The sequence below is a fragment of the Haemaphysalis longicornis genome, unplaced genomic scaffold (genome assembly GCF_048455015.1).
Source record: "Haemaphysalis longicornis isolate Haplotype H1 unplaced genomic scaffold, Haemaphysalis longicornis Haplotype H1 scaffold_1, whole genome shotgun sequence".
In the NCBI taxonomy this organism is placed as follows: Eukaryota; Metazoa; Arthropoda; class Arachnida; order Ixodida; family Ixodidae; genus Haemaphysalis; species Haemaphysalis longicornis.
Genome location: NW_027526203.1, coordinates 67,540,823 through 67,565,409, shown reverse-complemented (window position 1 = coordinate 67,565,409; position 24,587 = coordinate 67,540,823). Strand labels below are relative to the sequence as shown.

General features: G+C 46.3%; 1 protein-coding gene and 2 long non-coding RNA genes across 3 annotated transcripts; 2 read left to right on the top strand and 1 right to left on the bottom strand.

Moving 5' to 3' along the window:
* The first annotated feature begins 5,409 nt into the window (after positions 1–5,409).
* Positions 5,410–7,305, top strand: LOC144164400 (uncharacterized). Its single transcript, XR_013321188.1, has 4 exons — positions 5,410–5,664; positions 6,485–6,581; positions 6,652–6,810; positions 6,881–7,305. It is a non-coding gene; the product is annotated as an uncharacterized LOC144164400 (long non-coding RNA).
* A 1,938-nt stretch (positions 7,306–9,243) lies between these two features.
* Positions 9,244–15,971, bottom strand: LOC144164388 (uncharacterized). The gene is made up of 7 exons (XM_077694915.1): positions 15,867–15,971; positions 14,623–14,804; positions 13,378–13,537; positions 12,804–12,866; positions 10,929–11,016; positions 10,700–10,840; positions 9,244–10,167 (listed from the first exon to the last, which is right to left on the bottom strand). The coding sequence occupies exons 1-7, from the start codon at positions 15,953–15,955 to the stop codon at positions 9,283–9,285; spliced, it is 1,608 nt and encodes a 535-aa protein (XP_077551041.1). The 5' UTR covers positions 15,956–15,971; the 3' UTR covers positions 9,244–9,282.
* Positions 15,972–17,799: 1,828 nt separating this feature from the next.
* LOC144164383 (uncharacterized) lies at positions 17,800–19,374 on the top strand. Its single transcript, XR_013321177.1, has 2 exons — positions 17,800–17,858; positions 19,249–19,374. It is a non-coding gene; the product is annotated as an uncharacterized LOC144164383 (long non-coding RNA).
* Positions 19,375–24,587: the final 5,213 nt, after the last annotated feature.

Here is a 24,587-nt window from a genome sequence, read left to right as displayed (position 1 = left end):
ACCAGTGGTTACGGAGACACTGCTAGTAAATTCAGGGTAGCGTAACTACAATCAGGTCCATGCATACGCCGGTTTCGCGACGCTGGTTTGTGGCACACACCTGGCGCTTATACAGACCGAATATACCCCAGTAAGATCGCATCAGAAACATTATAACTCTCGTAAACACACCCCATTTGCGAACAGAGTAACTGCTCAACGTAAACATGAATTTCCAACGCCTGCAAACGCTAAATCTCAGTTGTGAACATGCCGCAAAAGTAGCGGCGAGAGTGGGGAGCGGGACGGAGACTCCCGCGCCTGCTTTCGAAACGGGCCGCTAGGGGTATTTCAGTGGCGCCCCTACAGGCATAGAGTTAATACTACTGACTCCTACGGGCTGCGCTCGAGGCGTATACGCACTACCCATTTTATACGCCTCGAGATTCGCGATCGCTGCGCCGCCTGCCGCCGCTTCCCCGCGGCGTTTGCGGGATTAGCGCTGCGTGGCTGATAGGTGGTCATTCAGTGTTTTGGTTCTCTTTCGCTTCTCTTTGCCTTTCCGCGCACTAAACAACTTGTTATGGTGACGTCTGTAAGCTAACTGCACGATTAGGGCACTTAAAAAAAAACAGCTGCGTCTTGGTAGAGTGCTCTAACGCCAACAAGAGCTACCCGGGGAGGCGGTTCTGCGCGCTTCTTGGCCGAGCTCTTGCGGGCGTCGGCGACGGCAGCAGCATATCACCGAGGTCACCTTCGAACACGTCAGCACAAGTGAATTCTATTTATTGTCGCCTCGTTTAGAACTGCTATTGGCACTGTAAGAGGTTGGTTCGTTTTGCAGCGCAGACAACAAATGCGGCTTTGCTTCGAATATGTACGTCGTAGAAAAATATGTTTCGGGGATGTGATAACCCAATAGCTGACAAAAACTTGTGCCTTTTATGGGAATATAAGCCACGCAAAAATGTTAAGTACACTCAAAGGCTGTGCATTGTCCGATATGTGCCCACTCATGCCTTATTGTAAGAACCAAGGTATATGTTAATAAATGAATGGTCTACAAGTCAGGAATAAATAGAATAGTCGTACGGGAATGAAAAAAAAAAACAAAAAAAAAACGAGTGCAGCCTCTAAAATGCTAAAGACGTTTATTTGAGCAAGGTAGTATTCACCAGACCATTTAGATGCGAAATGCACTATTTCGCTAGACATGGGGGGGGGGGGGGGTGAGGAGGAGGACGCTCAACTATCGCTGTTTACACATGCGGAGCGAAATCAACAAATGAACGCTTTAGTAATCGAACACACAAGCTGCGTGTTCACTTTTCGTTTGTTTTTCGCCTTCAACGAACGGCTGATCACTCGGCGGACGCATTTTTTGAAGAATACAGGGTAGGCAGTTCACAAGCGATACGAGGTGTCGTTGGAAGAGTTGATTGATTGATTGCAGGGTTTAAACGCGCCGACGCAACGGAGACGATGAGGCACGCCGTAGCGGAGGGCTCCGGATTAATTTTGACCACCTGGAGATCCTTAACGTGGGCCGAAATCTCGTACACACGGGCTCGTTGGAATAGTGTCGTATCTGATAAGAACTGATTTCGGTTTATGTTAGATTCTGCAGTCTCCCTGTGTCATATGACGATGTTTCGAAGGATAGTTTGGTCACGGACGCGGATTACTCTATAAGCCCATCTTCGCTCTTCCCGTGGAGGATAAATGTAACAGATGAATCTTTGCGAGCGCTCACCTCGGGACAGGACGACACAGCATTAAATTTGTCGTCGTGTGCTGACTCCGGAGTGTAATTTTGCATTATCCATCGTACTTCTTTGGTACAATATTTGTGAAATTTATGCCGCATTGGCTTGTTCATGGTACTGATCACGATCTGATATGTGATATTGGCAGGCGCAACTTGCGTGCTGTCAGGTATGAGTGCTCCGCTGGATTCTGTAAGTGCACAAAGTCGATTTACATCATAGTGTGTATGACCGCAACATGACCATTGCAGGAACCACTGCTTACGGAGACACCCCCACTAAATTTCAGGGCAGCGGAATTGCAACCAGCTGCATGCAAATGCTGGCTTCGAGACGCCGGCCTGTGACACACGCCCGGCGCCCATATAGATCTCACTAAGATCGCGTCATAAACGTTTATACTCTCGTGAACACACCACGCTTGCAAACAGAGTGCCTGCTCCACGTTATTCGGTATTTCGAACGCAGACAAACGGTAAATCGCTGTCTTGAACGAGCCCCAAAAGCAACGGCGACAGGGGAGAGTGGGCCGGGGACTCCCGCGCCTGCTTTTGAAACGGGCCGCTAGGGGGATTTCAGTGGCGCCCCTACAGGCCGCGCTCGAGGCGTATAGTGCCTACTAGGCACTATACCCATATACGCATAGAGTTAATACTACTGACTCATATACGCCTCGATAGATAGATAGATAGATACTTGACGGTCATTCCCTTTGAAGCGGGCGGGCGCCTCAGAATTGGCCTCGAGGACATACCGTGGCGCCACCTACGAGTGACGTCACTTGTAGGACGCCGAATCGTGTTGTCGTCTGCTACAACACATTTCTCGTGCGTATGCGGTAGCGTGTTTTTTTTTTTTTTGTTGTGGCCACCGTCTCACCCGCTCCTTGTCAATTTGATGCAAATTGCCAAAAAAGTTGTCTGTAAACCAAATAATTCGGGCAAGCAATGAACGACTCGCTTGTTCCCGGCGACACAGCCGCGTCTAGGTAGTTGCTACCTTCGCGACCCACAGCTCTTACATACGCAGCCAGCTAACGCCAAGGACGATGCAACTGATGCCGAGAAAAGTACGCTGTAAATTCATTATGAAATACTTGTGACGGGACATGTGTGTGCAAGCCAACACCTTGTAACAGCGACGGAAACGCGTCGCTCACTTATGATCTCATGTACCGCGCGAACTGCCCGCATTGCCTGGTAAATGAATGACGCGAGAACGGTGATCAGATTGCTTCGCCGCACATGCTTATAAGTATTGTTATGGTCTGCAGTTTGGCTTAATCAGTGCCTATTTCCCCTACGATGTTTTGATAGTCATGCCCGGATTTGATTAACGATCACTGCCGTAGCCTGTACTCTGCACGGCTGATGTTTACTTTTCGCGACTTGTCCGCAAAGTATGAACGGTATGAACGCGAGTTTTTAACGCCTTCGAGCGGGTTCGGGCAAGGCTATATTTAGTTTTCATTAGGTGCTCGGCGTGGTAATTTATAATTGCACCGTGTTTTGTATGTTTACAGTAAGCCGGCATTTCTCAAGCATCAATTTCGAAACGCACGACTGCTCACAGAAGGCGAGGCTGCGTACGAAGCGAAACATGTCGTTAATGATTTCGGGTAATGGGAATATTTAGAACAGGAGAACCGAGCGTTGGGGGCCCCCAAGAAGTTAGAGGAACCCAAGCGCAACTCGCGCGTGCGCGACGGGAGGGCCTTCGCCAACAGCTCGCAGCCGGCTTCGGATGCACGTAATCGGATGTTGGGAACTTTAGGCTTGCCGTCGCAGCAGATATTTCATCGCCATTAGAGTTGCGAGTGACAGTCCCTAACCGAACGTTTCACCGCACTGGGAACTCTGTAAGCGCGGTGATTTCCGTTGAAGCGATCGACGATCAAGATACCTGCACGGCGTCGGCCGATTCTTGCGCGCAAGCATAGCCATCCTTCGGCCGCTCGCCGCACCGTGCGTGAACGGGCCGGCGCGCCGGGACCGACCTCCACGGCCGGTCGGCGTAAATCGCGGCAGATATTTTAGCATCGCTTTGAAAACCACAGGTGATGACACTACCTATCAGAAGTTTTCATCACACTAACATCCACTTTCACCAATCTGGAACTTCTTTTCCACGACTTGTGTGATTTTAAAAAGCGGCGACAAGAATTGTTGCTGCCGCGACGTGCGTCGGTTTGAGCCGCACCGTCGGCTGTGCGGGCAGGCACGCTGGGTGCGTGTGGTTCTGCGAGCAGTTAACGCTTCACGATTTCTTGCTTTATACATTTCTTGCAAACAAGGCAAATCTAGAAACTTCACTCGGCGATCGTCGCAGTCCACATTGTGAATCGGGGTAACAAGCCGCTGCTTACGCTTCGGTCGCATGCGTAATACACCACCACGCTCATGGTGTTTGCGGATAATCTACCACAGTTGATACGGTTATACAGTCACCATTAGGTCGAACTGCGCTTGACACACTGAGAATTAACTTCAAACGAAGCAAATTAACACGAAAATACTTTTAGAACGCGCTTCCTAAGCGAAGTGTCACGCGCTGCAAGTCAACTACGCAGCAAGATAGGAACGGTGATCCTACAAGTGACGTCAAAACGATCGCAGCGCCGGCCTCTCCAGTGGTGGGCCTCGCGGCCAATAGGGTCACCCAGACCAAACATGAAAACAGAAAAGCACTAAAGAACAAGGAACAATGGGCTAAGTAAAAAGAGAGAAAACAATAAATCAAAAACATCACTAAAGAACAAAGAACTAGGAATGACAGGACGCGAACAGCAAAGAAAAAGGAAAAGAGGGAGCAGATACAACACTAAGTGAGGAACAAAAATGCGAACAAAAAACGAACAAGCAAAAGTCTGATCACACGACAGAGTCCTATATTCCCGGACAGCTGCGTACCATTGTCCACCAGTGCGTTAGGCGGCGATTGAGCTTCGCGATCGCTGCGCCGCCTGCCGCCGCTTGTCCGCGGCGTTGACAGGATTTGCGCTGCGTTGGCTGCGTCGCTGATAGGGGTTCATGCAGTGTTTTGGTTCTGTTCGCTTCTTTTCGCCTTTCCGCGCCCTAAAAAAAACTTGTTATGGTGACGTCTATAGGCAAAGAGTACGTTTAGGTCACTTAAAAAGCAGCTGTGTCTTCGTAGAGTACGCGATCGCCAGCAAGAGCTACCCGGGGACGCGGTTCTGCGCGCTTCGTCGCCGCTCTTCCGGGCGTCGGCGACGGCAGTAACATCCTCCAAAACGTCAGGCACAAATGAATTCTACTGTCGCCTCCGTCGCCTCGTTTAGACCTGATACTGGTACAGGGAGAGGTTGGCTTCATTTTGCAGCGTGGACAACGAACGCGGCTTCGTTTCGAATATGCACGTCACAGAAAAATGTGTTTAGGGGATATGATTACCCAATCCCGGACAATAACTAATGCCTGTTATAAGAATATAAACCATGCGAAAATGTTAAGTAAATTCCAAGCCTTTACGTGGTTAAATATTTGCCCACACACGCCATATAGCAAGAACCAAGGCAAGTTAATTAATGAAATCACGGGAAAAAAATGCTGTGCAAGTCTGGAATAGGTGACCGGCGTTTTGACCGGAAGTGTCGTCACCGGATGACTAATATCACGTGATTTTGCGCTTCCGGTTCGTGCGGGGATGCAGCGGCAGCAGCGGCTCGTTGAGAACCGTGCCGCGAGAGCTGCAGCTGCGTTCTACCACAAAAAAAAAATGGTTCATTGCTCCGCAGTAGGTTGTTCGAACGCAAGCCAGAAAGGTAATAAGATGTTTCGGTTCCCGTGGAACAAAGAACGGAACCTGCGATGGGCTGTCGCTGTGAAGCGAGCGACGCAGCGAGGCGACTTGTGGCAACCAAGCGTTGGAGCCCGTCTGTGCGAGGCCCATTTCGTTACAGGTTAGTAGTGCCTTATTCTGTTTTCCTTCAAGTAGGAGTCGCATGAAACAACGATTTCTGAGCTATTAACACATCGAAAAGTCGAGTAGCGGTAGAAGTGAGCGTTGCGTATTTTTCGTATCAAAGAGTACATGCCGTCTTCGATATCGACCGGGGATTGTTATTAACAAACAAGTGCGCGTTCACGCGGACGAGTGCTATGTATGAACTGTGTGTAATGAAACGTAGTGATCAAACATAGCCAAACTGTAACGCTTTTGTTTACCCTCTGAAAAATATTTGTCTGCGGCAGTGCGCGTTGCCGGAGCGGGCTCACTCCCGTTGTGTGCATGGCCCTGCTACCTCGGCGTTTGTTATTCTCGATTCGGTATGGAATCCCGGCCGCGGCGGCCGCTTTTACGCTCGTGTGTTGGAGATTTCTGTGCACGTTAAAAATCTCCAGTTGGTCGAAATTAATCCGGAGCCCTCCACTACGGCGCGCCTCATCGCCTGCGCTGCGTCGGCGCGTTAAACCCCACAACCAATCGTTATTCTCGATTCGAGATCAACTTAAGATTGAATGAAGAGCACTCGTTCTCGAAATCCTCGTGGCTGCACGGGTCGCAGGCCCGCTTCGTTTAACCCGTGGTTGGGTCTAGACTTTTGCCAAAGACCACTTTCCTATAAAAAAAAAACACTTAGAGGCCCGCCCGTCTTATCCAGATATTTTTGTGCGATTGCGTAGCACGTAGATTCTAGAATCGCGCGACTGTTCCCAGTCTGTTAAGTAATGTGCTTGGTTCATTTACTGTCTTGATTTCATGTGCCTTTCTTTATGTAGGAACACCAAACACTGATCCCAACCACGTAGACTACATCCCGTCACTCTTTTCCCACGACGCTACAACCATGCGGCAGTCCGAAAAAAAGACAAAAAGGTAGTTAACACTTTTATTTGAAGCTCATTGTCAACAGAATTCTCGATTTCCCTGTAATTCATTTTTCCAGCTACCAACGCCACATGCTGATGTCTGCAAAGCGATCATTGGCGCTACAGCAAGCTCGGGCAGCACCTCAAGTGCCACCTGCACAAGCAAACACGTCCAATGTTGAGGATTCTGAGCAGACTATGGAGTGCCAACAGCGTGTGGAGACCAGCTTGCCAGCGTATGTTACATGTCGTGCGTATTGCAGTTACTTTGTTCATGTCTCAGCAACGACCTTTAATTTATTTCAGATGCATCTCCACACTGAGTGTGGAGGTGCAGACAGAGCCCGTTTCTGCTCGCTGCACAAACTGCACCCACCTCATGGAGGAAACGAAGACTCTTAAAGGAGAAGTTTCTTTGCTGAAGATTAAACTTGAAGCAATGCGGAACAAGCAGAAGCTGGACAAGGACATTACTACCATGCGTGACGATGTGGTGCTTTTTTATGCAGGTAACTTCACTAGCTTCGTTATACATACCTTACTGCTTCTTTTCTGTGAATCCAATGTTACTTTTTGGAGTAAACAATAACATCACAGCAGGATTGCCCTCTCAGTTTGCAGAAAGTGCTGCGCCAGTGACCGACTGCGGATTCCTTCCGGTGTTTGTGTGTGTTCGCGTTTTTTCTCTCCCTTCTTAATATTGTAACTGCTTTCTCCCTTGCCTCCCTTCTCCCGTTCCCCACACTAGCAGGCGTAGTGTCCACCCCAAGGTGTGAAAACTAACGCCTGCTGGTAAACTTGACTATTGTTCTTTCATTAAATTCATTCATAAAAGTACGTGTTCTAAATTTTACTATCGCTTGATGTGTCAGTGGCTCACTGCACGAACTATACAGTAGTATGTCTTGTTTGTATTTTGTTATGTCAGATCAACGTATTACACCTTGCAGGCATAACAAAGGTCCTTTTTATGCTCATCTTGAGCACGCTCACACCCCTCATGCCTGCTGCCCAAAAAAGTTTCCCAACGGGCGCTCAGCTGCTAATGTTCCTGATGAAGCTGAGGCACAACATGTCCTTTCAAGACCTGGCCTACCGCTTTGAGGTCTCTCCTAGGACGACAAGTCGAGATTTCCGGGTCTGGCTGACAGCTATGACGCAGCTCTGTCGGGGCCTGATTGTTTTTCCAAGCCCTGAAGTAGCTCAAAGCTGGCTCACGTTGAAAGAGCAGAAGCACTTCTCCAAGCTGCGAGCTGTCATTGACTGCACCGAAGTGTCCGTTTCGAGGCAAGGTTATGCTGCATGAAAGTGTATTTTGGGGAAGTGCCTTCACCTTGGTTTGCTACCTACTGAAGCTGCGTAACGTATACTTCTTAAGGTGAAACTGAAAATCTTAAAAAAAAGACTAGCTATTCTTGAATTTAGTTTTTGCAGTATGCAACAGGAATACATGTTTTCTTTTAGGCCTCTTAACATGGACACGCAGCAGATCGTGTGGAGCAACTATAAACAAAATTCCACTCTCAAGTACCTTGTGGCTGTCAACCCCCATGGAGCAGTGGTGTTTGTCTCGAGGGCGTGCGGAGGGAGGGTCTCAGACAAGGAGCTCACCATTGCCAGCGGTAATTATTGTTTTAGTACACCCCACTTTTTCGGTCGTATAGTCGGCTAGTTAGTGAGGGAAACATTAAACTTTTTTTCAGGATTTATGGACCTACTCGAGCCTGGGGACCAGGTGTTGGCTGACAGGGGATTCTTGTTGCATGAAGAATTTTTCGAAAGGAACGTGCAGATAGTCACCCCCAGCTTCACGAAGAACCGACAGCAGCTGTTGGAACGGGAGGTGACCAACTCTAGGAGAATTTCATCGTCCCGGATAATCGTAGAAAGATCCATTGGCCACCTTAAGAAATGAAAAATAATGACCGGAACTGTGCCGCACACACTGGTCAAGTTCTACGACGAAATCATTGTGGTGGTGGCTGGGCTGACCAACCTTTCCCCAACACTGGTGAAGAATGGTAAGAACAACCAACGAGTAAACATAACAGTTCTAGACACCGTTTAATGACAGAGTGGATCATCCAAATCTTGCTCATGAAGTAACAATATATTCAATGAACTAGCAAATGTGCATTATAATAAACATGATAGGGTCACTGCAACGAACTATACAGGTATAAGGACCCCTTCCCTTGCTACTTGAAGGCGATTGCACACATAAAATGACTGAACAGACCTCAAAACTGTCACATTTGTCAGTAATGGTACGAAAAAAAATGCAACAGGTTAAAGGGGTCGTGAAGAGAAAATTGCACACATGCGCACATTGTCGGTCGGCAGCGCAACTAGCAGTGACGTTTACTTTACACTCAGTTTACTTAAACGTGGTTACTTCTGCCTGCACCACTCCCCGCGTTAAATCTCTTCACGAACCCGCCGCGGTGGCTCAGTGGCTAAGGCGTTGCGCTGTTGAGCACGAGTCGCGGGTTCGATTCCCGGCCGCGGCGGCCGCTTTTCTGATGGAGGCGAAAAGCAAAAATGCCCGTGTGTACGAGATTTCGGCGCACGTTAAAGATCCCCAGGTGGTCAAAATTAATCCGGAGCTCTCCACCACGGCGCGCCTCATTGCCTGCGTTGCGTCGGCGCGTTAAACCCTACAATCAATCAAATCTCTTCACGACCCCTTTAACTTCACATGACGTAGATTACATCAGGATCATTCTTGGAAGAATAATCTCGCGCATGAAACTGTTTAGGCTCTCTATGTTGGTGTCCATGAATGCCTCATCTCTTACAATCCTCAGGATGGGTCCTTGTCCCTTTGGCAGATGGTAATAGAAAAAGCAGGTCGAAATTCCCTTTAAGTTCAAATGGAGCTGTGCTTGAACCTGGTAGTAATACGCATGTGTCAACTTCAAGGTCCCTTCTTTGGTAAAACAAAAGTCTGACATTTGCTTTCCCGCCTCTAGCAGGTCCTTTGGCTCGCAGTGTTCCAAAACATGTGAGCACTTCACTTCTACCAAGGCCGGTTCATGGCAGTCACAGTAAAACACTGCATCTGGGCTACACCCAAAAAAGGGATAGTCCGGGTGAATCATCAGACCGCAATCCTCAAGCCTTGCATTGGTGTGCGATGCGCTGAGATACCATAACAATCTCCTTTTTGCCTCGGGCTCGGTTCTGATACCGTACTGCACGGCAGGGGTATCCAGTGGACGTGGCTTCAGCATTTTGTTCACCAGTGTGGCACACTTGACCCGCTTAGACCGACATACATCTTTAAAAATGGACGCCGTAATACGACCCTTGCGGTGCCTAAACCATGCGGGACACCCTTGCTGGCCGCGCGTTGCAACCTCTATGCGGTTTGCTTCATACTCTGTCACTGACAAGTTACTCATAAGGAACTCCGATAGCTCTTGAACATTTTGGCTCACACAACCTCGGGAGTTCAGCTCCTTGAGGTTGAATTCGCAGAGCGGCTGCTCCAGGGTCAATGTGAATTCCCGAGCTTTCTGCTGTGGTTGCGGAGGGTCTTCTGGCCTTGCCCGGCATCCGGTCAACGTGAACACTCTTGCAGTTGGTATCACCTGAACAAAGTAATTACCCTTTAAACATCACGCTGTTGCTTAGAAAGAAACGTTTTTTTAGGACTCATTTCGCAAGTTTTAGCAAATTTCATGACTAATTTCAACCGCTTGGAGTTTTCTTCATGAGCACCAAAACCTTTAGGCCACCGTTAGCCGCAATAAACCTTCGCTGGATTGTGAGCAAACACTTTTGAATCTGCCCAAGTCGATGTCAGACTAGATCATACAAAATACCTGCAGGCAGCATTAGAACGTGAGTCGCTCACATTTGTGCTTAAAATGTTCCCTCCCATCCTTCTAGTTTAAATTGTTGCCACATGATAAGCTCAGACAGTTTAAAGAGAGTTCAGACAAATGACTTCTACACGGGCGTTATGGTGATTTGCATTTGAATCCGTCTGCAGACAGTTTTTCGTAATGTGTATATGCATAATGAGTCCGGTTTTAGGTTTGCTCTTTTTGAAAGCGATGAGAACTTAGTATGATGCTTATGAATGAGCACTGATCGCTGGCAAGGTAGCACTTTGCTCACCATTTCGAGTTTTCCTAGGAACTCCTCAATGTTTGGCGTCCCATTCAGCTTGGGTAGTTCCTGCTCTCGAGGACACGCATTCTCCTGCGTATCACACCTGTGGCGCACGTACACGATGTCCTTGGACACTTTCGGGACTACCTGCAAATAAATAAGTGCGGATATGACAGAACATTGATAAAACTACTCGAGTTTGCTTTCAGAGCCTAACGTGCATAATGATGCGTACCTTTTTCAGGGTAGGCTTCACCCACTTGCACGGGAGGTCTGTCGGTGCTTCCTCCTCCAAGGCCTCTTGGGTCCAGAAGTCAATGGACCTCTCCCTGTATGTAAACACCGTGACGTCACGAAGCGCACGTGCGCGACGGGTGGCGCCTGCTGGCGGCCGCGAAATGCGGCTTTGGTTGGCAGAACGCGCCTGCGCCGCCGGCCAACGTTACTCGCCGGCCCGGCCTGGCCGCGCGGTGCTCGAAAAGAACGATGTGCCGATGGTTCGGGCCGTCGCTGGCCGCCTACATTACAGGTGGGGGTCTAGCTATCCTAGCTGCGGACGTCGCACCTCCATGTAGCTTTCTGCACCAACAACCTCCGCAACACTTTCGTATATGACGAGTGACGCTTTCGGATAATCAGTGCGTGACAGCATTAACGAGTCATTCTGAAGATTGATGCGTTTGCGACGCGTTCCAAGAATGTTTTGTTATGATGCTTTATGTTGGGACACATACCAAGGAAAGCTCATTCATTGTTGTTTTCGAGGTCCGCTTAAGCTGAGCGCGGTGCCTCAGGCAGCGTATACGCTCCCTGTTCTTGGTATCTCTGCGTCGCCCGGATACAGTGGCTTACGAACGATTTCATGTCGAGGGGGGAAAGGAAAGGTAAAGCATGAAAAGATTAAAAAGAAGGCAAAGCATGAAAAGATTAAAAAGTAAAATTAGCAGCAACAAAACAAAAATATAAAGAGCAAAAACCAAAAATTATTCAAATAAAATTATCGCGATGATGTCGTGCTCTACGTAGGTGACCGATTGCTTTGTTACATTTTTCCCCAGTAAAATCGCGAAACGGCTCATCGCCATTGTGAGAGTAACATAGCAGCCACATATTGTTAGTGCGTATAGCTTGCGACAGTGGCACTGAAATAATTATCCGTACTCGTTATTTCATGATAGTTAAAGTTAGTGTCCTTGTACACCCGCTGAATACGCCGGCGTCGGGAGGCCGCAACAAAAGAATACATTCACTGAGTCCGTTCGCTTAGGGCCAACAGATATCGAGTTTTTTCGAGACGCGTGAGCGGCCCATCTCACGCCGAAGGCATGATGCTACATGCATGTGAGCACGGCAAGCATGTCAGTTTTGCCGCGTCCTCAAGGCATAATATTATTGATCAAGGTAAAACTGTATTGCATTTACAAGCAATGAATTTCGTTCGACTTGAACAGATCTCCCCATACAACCACACTTGTCGTGGTCGATTTGGCGGCAGGCGGCTATCGCGGATACTTCTTCGAAACATTTATTTCGCGTAGCTGTAGCAGGTCAGGCATTCATTGTATTTTTAATACAGTACTCTATCTCATCAAAACATGGCAATATTTCCCAGCAAGAAAGTTTCCATCTGACTCCAACCCCCAGTACTATTTCTGCTGGTACTACATGATAGTAGATGGTTAATAAACAGCATCATTTCATGGCAGTAATCAGCGCGGACTGCTAATGTAGACGATATGACTGCGCTTTGAAGAACAGCAGAAGTTCGAGAATGAGAAACGTTGCTATGAGTAAGAGCGGACGATGTCGCTGCTTGGGCTGCTAGCCTCTTCGGCGCATTGCGCGCATCCACAATACCTGCCTAATTTACCTGTTTGGGGACGCGGCAAAGCCTGATGCCGCTGATTTTGCTCGCACGATTTGCTTAGCCGAGAGCACAGCAACCCACCGGCATCAGAAAACCGAACACATGAACACAAACTCCACTTTTGCGCGCGTCTAATGCAGCCTCACTGCATACGCGTGCGCGCGGGTCCGAATGTTTTGCCAACCACCCTCCCGGCCACACCCAGCACGTGCGCTCGCCGTGACGTCACGGCCGCCGCGTGACGTACCCCGGGAGAGGTCCATTGCGAAGCAGGCAGCAGCAGCGTGGCTACAGACTCGTCCCAGCCTGCAGACGTGTAATTTACAAGGCACACTTGAATGGAAAAATATGTGCTTCAGCCACTCTGCCTCTAGCATAAGCATGCAGCAAGCCATGGTTAATGCCTCCATGTCAGAGTTAGGGGCAACCAATTCAAAATGCGTTCAGTGTTCCTAAAAATGAAACATTCTTTCTGAGCTAAGAAAATAAAATGTTTGACTGAATCAATACATGAGACATTACTTGTCATATCGCAAGACTGAAGCACCCTCACTGCATAAAAATTTTTGGTTATGTATTTTATAAGTTGGCTATGGTACGCACTAAGTCACCTTCAACTACTCATTAGACGGCACTAATCTTACGATTAAAATCATGCCAAGCTTTACTGAACCGTGAAATTGTTTGCCAGATTTCAGTAGCGCTACTGCAATTTTAGGTTTCACATAAAATACTTGCGGCTCAAAATAGTGTTTGGCCATTCTATAGTGCTGTTCAACACAACTGAAAAGTGTTCAGGTAATGCATGCAGTCTTACCCAGCCATGCAGGTGCACTGGGCATCCAGGATTTCCCCAGATGGCCTCACGCCTATCCAGGAGGTGTACGGCTTTCCCATTCGCTGGGACGGGCTCACTTCACCTTTCACGATCGATATTCCGCTCTCCAGTTGTGCCACCTTGATTCCATTAACTTTTCCTGCAAAACAGAAACCATGGTTCAAACCAGAGCTGCAGATTTGCAAACCAAAGACGACTGGATTATGGATTAAAGAGAGTGTGGCCACTCAGCGGCACGATGTGAACTGGCACCTCATGCTGTTCCTTCTGGGCGACACCATTTCCAGCATTCGTATGAATGGCACATGCTTCGCTCACTTCACATAGAATCAGACACTTCTCAGACGGCTAGGTTTTGAGTACACAGATTATTTAGGGCAGTAGTGTAGGAAGGATTTTTTTTCCGCAGTGTAGGAGAGTGAGCATCTAGGTTAGCAGGAGCAGGCAAGGACTAGGAAAAGAATAATTAATGCTCTGGCTATAGGCAGGGGGAGCTTGCAAGCCCTATTAATCATTAGCTGTACTTAATCTGTGTTAGTGGTGTGGCACTGACTGATATGGCTGTTAGTTACATTGGCAAACATTGGGACATATTTCTTTTCTGTAAACTTTTCCCCCATTAGAAGTGATATGACATCTATACAGTATATTTTATAACCGGTGTCTCCTGTGACTATGTGAATGTATAGGGCATGTATAATGTCATTAACAACTTGCAGGTGAGATGAACGCATTGATTTCCATCTGACTCCAACCATGAACCATATTCCATCTGACTCCAACCATGAACCATGAACCATACCATGAAAGAATAACACACAAAAAATACAAACACACACAAACCTTTCCATTTTTGAAATATTTGTCTGCCTGACCCTCTTCGTGTTTTCTACTTTCATGGTGTGATTCATTATCAGCAACTTATATTCAAATTTATTTGTCACTGAAAAGTTGTCAACTTCCTGTTTTCTCTACACAGGCGCACATTACACTTTTTTAGACTACGTATGGGGTACGGTTAGCATGCTCATTCTATACTCTGCCTCACAAGTTGTGTGCAGCAAAGGTGTGGGAGCAAGTAGTGGCTCTCAGATTGCTTTTCTTTCACCAGCACTTGTGAATGGTAAATAAAGCTGAAAGTCACGCTCTTGAGCACGCACATTGGACCATGCTGCACACAACTCCTGCGATAAGTATTATTGTTAAGCAACATGTAGTACTTACCAGATTTCACATACTGAAAAGCCTGAACAGACTTGAAGGCCCTCACGGTGTCGCCATCCCAGCACAGCTTGTCGACGAAGTACGCACAGATGTGCTCGTAGGTGATTGGGGGCCACAGTCCTTCCCCTTCCGCATAAATCTGGTTGCGACTTTTCTCTAAGTCGAAACCAGAACTGGATTCGCTGGAATAAGAAATAAACAAAATGATAAAGCAAACGAGCTCTGTCGCTTTCACTATACAAAATGTTATAAGGGCATCCAACAAAATCTTGGCAAACAAATTCTAACCACATTAACCTTACCGTCACCCTACTCTGGTACATATATATACAAGCAGACGGACGTATCTCGTGGAAACGAAGTGGTAGTTTGTAGCACACGTTTATGAACGTTCTGTTATTCGCTACCATTATAAGGGCATTCGGTGTGATCGTGATAAACACAGGGACACGCTTAGTGCGAGTGATCGCATACGCTGGAGTCAAAGAGCCACGGGATTCTGCAATCGCACGCTGCTCACACATCCTTCAGAGGGCTGGCGTCGTGATGTTAGTCTTAAAATCACCAATTCTACACGCTCGCCGTCGCGCCCGTCGCGACGGTTAGCGTGTATTGCGGGTATTTCAAGACGCCCGATTTTGTTGTCGACCTTACGATTACGACACGCATATCACTGCGCCCCTCTTCGCCTCGCGAGATGGCCATGACGGCGAGTGAGAAGTACAGTGATTTCACGACCCCCGATTCGACGGCGAGCGAGCATGTCAGCGAGTAGTACGGTGATGATATGAAGCCCAAAATTGTTGTCAACCTTACGAGTACGGCAAGCATATCACGACGCCCGTTTTCACGCTTTGAGACGGTCGCAACGGCGGGCGAGTACTTCGGTGAGTTTATGACACCACGTTTCACGACGCCAGTTACGGCAGTGCTTCGGAGCGCGATTAAAGCGCGTCAAGGCACCGATCGGGTGTTGCAGCTAAACGAGTTTCAGAACTTCCATTTCGACACTGATTTCAGTCCGTGATACGGTATAAATATTCACAACTAAATAACGCTGCCTCAAAGGAAAACATAGCTAAAAGAACTGAGCCCGGAACGCTTACCCGACGGGCGAAATAGGCTTGCGCAAACACTCCCGCACCCCTCGTCCCCCGCTGTCTCGATATGGATGTTTCCGCGTACAGACTCGTTTAACCATGATCATAATAGTAACCTCAGATGTATGAAAACTCATAACTCACCAAGCAGCAGGTAATGGCGCTAAATCAATCCCCTCTGTTGAGTCTCGAAGATCGGGCTCGCCAGCTACAGACCCAGCCGCAGCCGCCATGATTCTGCTAGCGATGAACCGGAAGTGAAAGTACCCATGGTACCTTGCGGCAACTGCGAAACGCCGGTCACCTATTAAGAAACATAATAGCTCTAACAGAAATGAAAAAAAAAAACAAACAGTGCAGCTTCTGACATGCTAAAGACGTTCGTCGAAACTTAGCCAGGTACCCAGACAACACCAAACATCCTAAGGACGTCCCAAAAAAGGGCCTAAATCCCATGTCCCAAACAGCACAGCCTATGGGCATCCCTGGGACTTCCGCGATGGGAGAGTCCTAAAAATGTCCAAGAATGGCTGTGATTAGGATGTATGCTGAAGCGCATGCGTGCTTTTATATTGATTAGGTCAGCCCAATGTTTTATTTTTGGGTATAGAAGAATAAAACGCATAGGCGCGCATAATGCGCGTGAAGGAGGTACAGCCGTACAGCAAATGTCTCGCGCGTCGACCTATAAAATAAAGCACACCCGTAGGTAGCGCGTGGAAGTGCTTCAGAGAAAGGCTATTACACTGATAAAACCAACTGAAAACGCTGCTTTTGAGCACGGCAACTTTCTAAGGGAGGAAAGAACCATCCCCATCCCGCTCAGATGGCCTGCTGCTTGGTTCTCGGTCTGCCTTGTTGCTATTTTATTTCGTATTTATGTACAATATTTAAAACTATAGATTAAAAAGTAAAATTTTTATTTTATTTTATTATATATCAATACATTTTAAAGCTTCATTGTTATTCTACAGCATTAGAGACGTTTGTGTACTTTTTACGAAACTGATTCAGCCGATTCAGCCATTGCAGTTTTATAAACATGGCCGCCCGCGGATGCTGCACGCCGTCGCGCCGTGCTGCTGGAACGTCATTTCACAAGGTAACTATTGCAAGTTGTTTATATGCACCACTCAGTGTTTAAACCTTTACAATGCCCTTCTTGTGTTTTATGCATGATTTCTTGCTCTGTGGTCGAAAGTGGGTACTCAGTGCGGAAACGCTCGAAAGGTTTCTCCCGGGCTGTCGGGAAAAGTTGCAACGTTTACTGCACTTTTTCGCGTCGCCGAACTTGTTTTGTACCTCTAGCTGTTGATTATTTTACATGACTTTATAATACAACTAGTGTAGAAGGGGCATCACTGCAACAGATAAAAAAAAATGCCGCAGGTGCCGGAAAGCCGAGCAAGGACAACTGTAGACAAAGATACACCCCATTGGACCACAGATATCCATAGGATGTCCGTTTTACAGCCGAACGTCCAAGTCCCGCGCTCGACGTCTGGCGGACGTACTTCGGATGTATGTTTATGGGAAACGTGAACGTCTGTTCAATTTGGTCCGACGGACGTCCGAGCTACGTTTGTGCATGGACGTTTACTGTGGTCCCATCAATAAAGTCCGCTGGACGCCCATCGTACGTCTGCATGGTTGAAGCAATATTCCGCAATCATGTTAATAATTTATCGTAATTAGCCCCGAGTTAATTATGTTGTCTATATTCTTGCTTCCTGCAGCGGGAGGCAAACAATTTGCCAGCTCAGAAAGCAAAGTTGTAGCCCTCGCGCACAAAACACTTGATGCGGGCTGAACGAGTCAACTTGATATATGATATAGTTATGTTCGAATTAAAAAAGAAGGGCAGCAGATCTCGTAAAGTTTCATAAAAACAGTTGTTTGATTTGCTGATAATTAGGCTAAAATGTATTCTATTAGTAACTAAATTTTGTTTGTCTTTTGTGCGATGCGAAGCCGGCGAAGCCAACACTGCCAACACTGTGACAAGCCACGTCAAGCCGTATAGCCATAGCCAATTAGCCATTCGCTTATGTGTGCAACATGGTGTGCAAGTTGCAAAGCGCCAACTAGCTTCCCTGCTGCTTTCTTCTAGGCATCTTTTTGCGTCCTCAATGAAAGGTAAGACATTTTTATAAGTGCCGGTGAGTGGGGAGGGGGCGGGAAATCGTCTTTAGCTTTCCGTGTACTGCAAACGCCGTACGCTGTGCCGAAGTTAGGCATAACTGGCTTAGCGCGTTTTGAATGACAGTGCCAACGCGCTCAGGGAATCATCTTTTCTTCGCAATCATAGGCGCGATAAATTAGTTATACCGTTTCCGTAAAGCTATCAGCGGTACGTGCACGTGCTCTCGTTAAAAGACACAGTCGTTGAGTGTGCCGGCGTTCGCATTCAGCCCGGCGCTACCTACGACGTGGTGTGCGCAGTGGCTACTTTTACGTCCACTCAAGTTTACGGAAAGGGTTGTAACAATTTTTACTGTGTGAGCTCGTTGCGGAGATGCGTTATGCGTTGGCCTTGAGTTGAAATGTAGGCACGGTGTTGCGAAACGTGTAAAAAGCCGTACGGTGCGTTTTAGGTGGGTGATTTCACGACCCTACAAGAGAGGACGCGGCCGTAGTGTTTACGCCGAGGTGCCCTATAGTGTGGCTTATGCCGGCGAACGCGGCGAAGTAAATGCATTTTGCTGACGTGAGCATGAAGCGTGTACTAATATACTAACCGTGCTTGCTGTATGCGCTTGTAGACGCACGTATCCGTCAATACCCGCCGCGGTGGTTCTGTGACTAGGGCGTAGTGCTGCTGAGCCCAAGCACGCGGGTTCGATTTTCGGCTGCGGCGGCCGCTTTTGTGATGGAGGCGAAAAGAAAGCGCCCGTGTGTACGACATTTAGGCACACGTTGAAGATACCTAGGCGGTCAAAATTATTCCGGCGGCCTCCACTACGGCGTGCATACCTCATAATTGATAGATGCCGTCAAAGCGCGTTGGTGAAAATGTATGTTTATATTGTAGAATATTCGGCGGGCATAGAACAGCTTTGCTCGATGCAACCGAGGTATGCAGTTTTTCTTTTTTTAAATTAGGCTAGGCATTTGTTCTGCAGTACCCTATCTGCAAACTGCTTATGCTAGTGCGCAAGACAGTACAGCTTGTCAGTGAGATCGAGGGAATCTAGCGAAGCACTGCGAATCCTACCAGTTTCAGCTATCATTTGGCTTTGTAGAGGTTTTCAAGAGTCAAAAATTTAGTTCGCCATGAAGTGATGACAGAAGCATGTTCCGACATAAAACCACAACAGTAAAGAATCCCCAATGCCTCGTAAAATTTTTTTGAAGGGTGCAGTCAAAAGTACTTCAAACATCATTGGTATTTGTTGGCATGCCACTACATTAGCTGTAGAGTCGAGCCAACCAAAATAGTTCAAAAGCAGGCTAAAATTCTTTTTGTGTCTAATAATGTAGCCGTGTATAGGACAAAAACATGAAATTGTTGCTTTTGGTTTTGCAGGTGCTGACCGAGGAGTTGGGGAAAATTTTGAGCCAAGATGTTCCTGGCATGAAGCACGATGGGCACGTGAAAGGTTGTATTTACATTGGAGGTTATAAAGTGTTAAATAAAGAATTTTCAAGCTTTGCGACTTCGTTTCATCTAGTTTGCATGCCATACTTTGCAACATGTAATCTGTAGTGTGCTAGATCTATTTTATTCAGCAAAATACTTCACTTTTTCAAGCTAACTGTTTGTTCTTTAGCGTGCATTGCTGGAGGTTTTGTCTTCCAAATTTAATGGAAATATCCCAAACATACTCAGTATAGATTCATAAAGCTGAGTAGTGTAGGTTTCAGTTTTCTATAATAAACTTGAGAATCTGTACTTGCTGTAAATTTCAGCGCTTTATTGATACCTTGCCTCGAAGCACTGCTCCAGCTTTAAGAATACTCGATACAAAAGCCCCTTCTGTAGCTTGTTTTGACTTAACCGTAAATATAAATGCTTGTACCACGCACTGTGTGGGCCAACAACTCCACACCCTATTCATATTTTTCTTGGCAAGAGTGGGAGCAGTGATGTTTGCAGTAGCATAATACAGTGGAAATTTGCGACCTTATTATCGTAACCGCTTTTCAATACGGAACCGTGTGTACACTGCGGGCTGTCATGTTGAAGCATCCTGTTCACCGAGTTGGTAACTGCCTACTACAACTTATTCATATTTGTGCTGACACAAAGCCCGGAGCGTATGCATAGTCCTTACTGAAAAGTCGTGACGATAAGCTTACAACGTTCCACTGTATTATACTTATGTGACATCACTGTTCGTGCTCTTGGAAAGACATATGAATAGGGTGTGGAGTTGTCTATCCACAGAGTGCATGGTGCAAGCATTTATAATTAGCGTTGTGCCAAAACAAGGTACAGAAGGGGCTTTTGTATCAAGTATTCTTAAAGCTGGAGTAGTGCTTCAAGGCATGTTATCAATAAGGCACTGAGGCTTACAGCAAGTACAGGTTCCCCCTGATTCGAAAAATATTGGACTAGAAGCGGACGTCTGGCGGACATCCAATATCCGCATTTTGTTATCCCCTGGACGTCCCCTGTACATCTCGGTTTGGAAATATCCGATTTTGAACATCCGCTGGATGTTGGGAAATCCGGCTGGGACGTCTGTCGGACGTTCGTAGGATGAGCAATTCCTTTGCATCGGACCATCCCACGGACGTCTGTGAAACGTCCGCTGGCTTTCTGCGGATGTCTTACGGACGTCCAAATGTCCGACACCGGATGTCCAACGGATGTTCGATGGAAGTCTGTGGTCCACTGGGACTAACTAAAACTTCTAGCGTAGCTTAGTTCTTGGTTCTAGGCCTCAATCATCAGTCCCGCGCTACCCGGAACGAAATCACTCATTTCTCGCATGTATTTAGATGAAACCCCGTCTCGGGTTTTGTCAACACGTGCGACAGTTCAGTGACAGTCCTCGGTACCGACTGCGTTTTTCTTTTTCTTTTTTTGCAGAAATGGTAGAGCGGCATAGCACAGGCGTTATGCGTTATAATTGACGCGTTTAACAGTTTTCACTGAGTAGCATGTCAGTGTGTGGTGTGCTCAGTTTACTCAGCTCGCGTGATCGCCTGCCCGTTATGTGCTGGGCAATGATCTAATTAGACCGTTCCCTATGTGCGGTCTGTGCTGCAATTTAATACCCATGCTACACTAGCGTCCGAATGTCATTTGAACCAAATACCATTTGACTCAAATGCCTAGTTGTGCTGCTACACTAGGTTTTGAAATGCCATCGGCTTAAACGACATTCGAGCCAAATGAGCACCGAGAGAGACATTTGGGATTTCAAATGCCATTTCTAGCACTCGCACGCAGCGTGTTCGATCGGAAATAAAAAAATATAATACTTCCGTACGTAAAACAAACAAAATATTTTTGTGGAACTTTATTCACTGTTCATTTACTTAAAATATGAAATCAACATATTTAATTTTCGTACTCTCAAAACCAGTCGGTCAGTTGCAGAAAGAAAAAAAACTAAAACTTCGCAAACAGCCACCACACTAGAGTCAAAACTGGCGTCTCTTCTAATTTGATATCATTTTACTGCATTAGACTGCTCCTAAATTTGATTGTTGTGTTATTGAACAAAAACGGAACGGGGCAACTACAGTGCCACTACAGCATGGCAAGCAATTGTGAAAGCTTTCAAATGCCATCGGGATTATAGTGTAGCACGGCGGATTATGAATGGCATTCGAAGCACCCCATTTGGGTCAAATGACATTGGGACCCTGTTGTAGCCGGGGTATAAATGTGGCTTGCTGTTGCAACTTTGCGGCCGTTTGTGGATGGGCATGTTGGTGACTACACAACCTCCTCAGCAAAGAGAATTCCGGCAAACTATGCAACAAATGGCAACGCGATCTGGGCCGCTTTGAATACCCAGATCTGGGCTGCTTTGACGACTGTTTTAAAGAATTGGGCACTGTTGGGGTAGTTGTGCATTGTATTTAAAGGGCTGCAAAGACTGGCTTCACGGTGCGGTTACTCTTAAAAAGCCATAACAATTTTTAATGAGCAGTAAAAACAACCTTTCACTCATTTTGTTTGTAATCTTTCTCAAATTGCACGATATGCTCTGAATATTGGTATTGCAGTCAGTCTTTAACTGCCAAGCAGCTTTTTTTTTGCCAGTTTCCTGTAGTCTCTTGTCAGAAAGCGGAGACTCAGAGATGCAGTTAGCAGTTTTTACAGGGAGCTTTAAACCAGGTGGGCATTACCGGAAAACTGCGACTCCCGTGTCTAGTGTCGCCCTTGTTATTGTTACTCTGTTATATTCCATTGTGCTTTGCACCATTGGATCGAAGGGAAGACTAATGTAATGGCGCATGTGACAAATATTTAATAGTAAATGGCTTCAGTAGCTTGCGTGTGTGTGATGCGTAGTGCAAACAAGCATGATTGTAAGAGCCAGTTAAAAATCTCTTGACAAAAAATTATATAGGAAAACTGTTTCATTTCCATCTCAAGCAGGTGAAATGTTTGAGTAATCACGGAATGTAAAGGTCATGTCGATGACACAGAACTAAAGTGATCGTTCACAAATCCAAATAGCAAAATTCCTATCACACATCAAATTTCTGCGCAAAACAACCCGCAAACTTCTCAAGGTTTCACGTGGCAATGGGCTGCTGGAGTGTTGTGAGAGTTCTGGCCACGAGGTTTATTTTGACTAGTGCAATCACGAGAGCATGAATCAGGACGGGCATTGTGAGAGATCAGCGAAGCTCAGCTTGTACTTGTAAGCATGCCCTTTTACCCATGGTGTGAAATCACCGCATTAACATTGTGTTTGTTGTTGCTGTGCCTGCTACATGCTCTTAACATTATGGTAAGTAAAGCCTTGCTAAGCGTGCCTTGTTATCTGTACACTTCGGTAATGCTCGAGTTGTGTTTTTTTTACTGGCAGTGTTCAAGCTAGCCGGTGTCTGCACTGTTCATTGAATTCATTACAAGTTGTTTTCTAAATTATGTGCAGGCAGCTTCATGGACCATGGAAAGCCTCCCCAGCCACACGGAACTCCAAAGGATAAGAAGACAGCAACACAGTTCTGACGTGCTGCGGAAAGAGCTGCGGCACACTAGAAAACCCTTGGAGCTGCAATGCAGTCACTGCCGAGGAATGATATGAAAGTTGTTTAATCTCATTTTCTCGACTGCTCATTTCCTGACACTAATCTAAACTATGTTTTTTGTGTGTGGTAAGCTACTATGTGGAAAAAAAAATACGGATTCAGGGCATCATCCCAGAATAAGGTGCAAGGCACCAGTACTCCCTCAGGGTGTGGTTGTCCATTTGGACGTTTGTATGGTCTCTGCTGGGTGTCAGCTAGCATCACATACATGGCTAATGTACTATTACAAAGTGCAGCCTGTCTAGTTTTGAGTGATATCAATATTATTTATCTTATTACATGAGAGACAAATCCTGATTTCAAACTCGAGAAATCTTATTTTGCTTCACTTGCCTCTGCATTTTCGAAGAGTTATAGAAAACAATTAAACAGAAATTGGATAGTTTGCTGTGCATTTATAATACATACCGATTAGTGGCTGCATGATGGAATTCAATTGGTTTCAAAAATGTCTTCATATTTCTGCTAAAAAGCCTAAAAATGGAAATTCTCTACCTAAAATTCCCATGACTAAGTGCAGAGTAGTGATAATTTTTGTACACGTTGGCTGTAGACTAAATTTTTTGCCGTCAACATTTGCCTGCATTTATTTCGATTTTTTTTTTATTGCGAAGGGTAAAATATCGCAAATACATCCTTACACAGTCCCACATTTTCAGTGCTAATTTTTCAATGCACATATATTTCTACACTGAGACCTCAGTACGTAAAATGGTAACAAAATGCAGCGAAATTTTAAAGGTAGGAAAATATGCATAAGCCAACACGTGCAAACTTATTCTTCTGCTCCAAGCCGTGTAATGTTACCTGTTCATCGATTTTCTTCTGAAGCTTTTATTTGCCTTTTAGCAGAGAGGTGAAAACCTATTGGCTGAGAACAATTTTATCATCATGTGGCCATTTGGCATGTCTTATAAGCACACAGCAAATGTCCTCCCTTTATGTTGAATAGTTTTATGTAATTCTTTTCGAATGTAGGTACACGTGATCCAAAATTTGATTTACAAGTTTAAAATTATGAGCTTTTTTTTTTCATTTGCAGCAGATTATAAAAATAGTATTTTATATCAATCAGAACTAGATCAGCTGGCCTTTCAAATGGTTTCTATGTGTGTGGTGCGAAGCGATGCCTCACAGTAGCCCCATACTGTTCAAAAGTGTCTGCACAGCCTGTGACTGCCACATTAAAAGGGGCCATGCAGACAAAATACAAGTTTGTTTTATTCGAAAGATTTGGGGTTTTGTAGTTCCCATAGTGCGTGTCGGGCAACAAATGATGCTTTATTCGCAAAGAAATTAATCAATTCAAGTTAAAATTTTGATTCTCCCGCCAAATCGTGTGTTTTGTGCCGTCTGCCATGACAACACAAGGAAGGGTCTTCAAGCGAATTTCAAGTGCGCCGTCCCGTCTGCAGCGGACTGCGGAGCCTTGTTTACCATAAATCCTAGGTGTCGCCACCGTACTGCTCCGCACCACTCTTCACCTTTGCTTTGTTTTTGACTATTTGCACCTGGCTTGGTTTATTATGGTAGGTACTAATTGTTTCGTGAAACATGAGATACGTCAACAGTTAGTCACATGTTGCTTACACCAATCGGCCAGCGTCGACTGAGACAATCCCAAAGTGCCGCACTGCTGTTCTG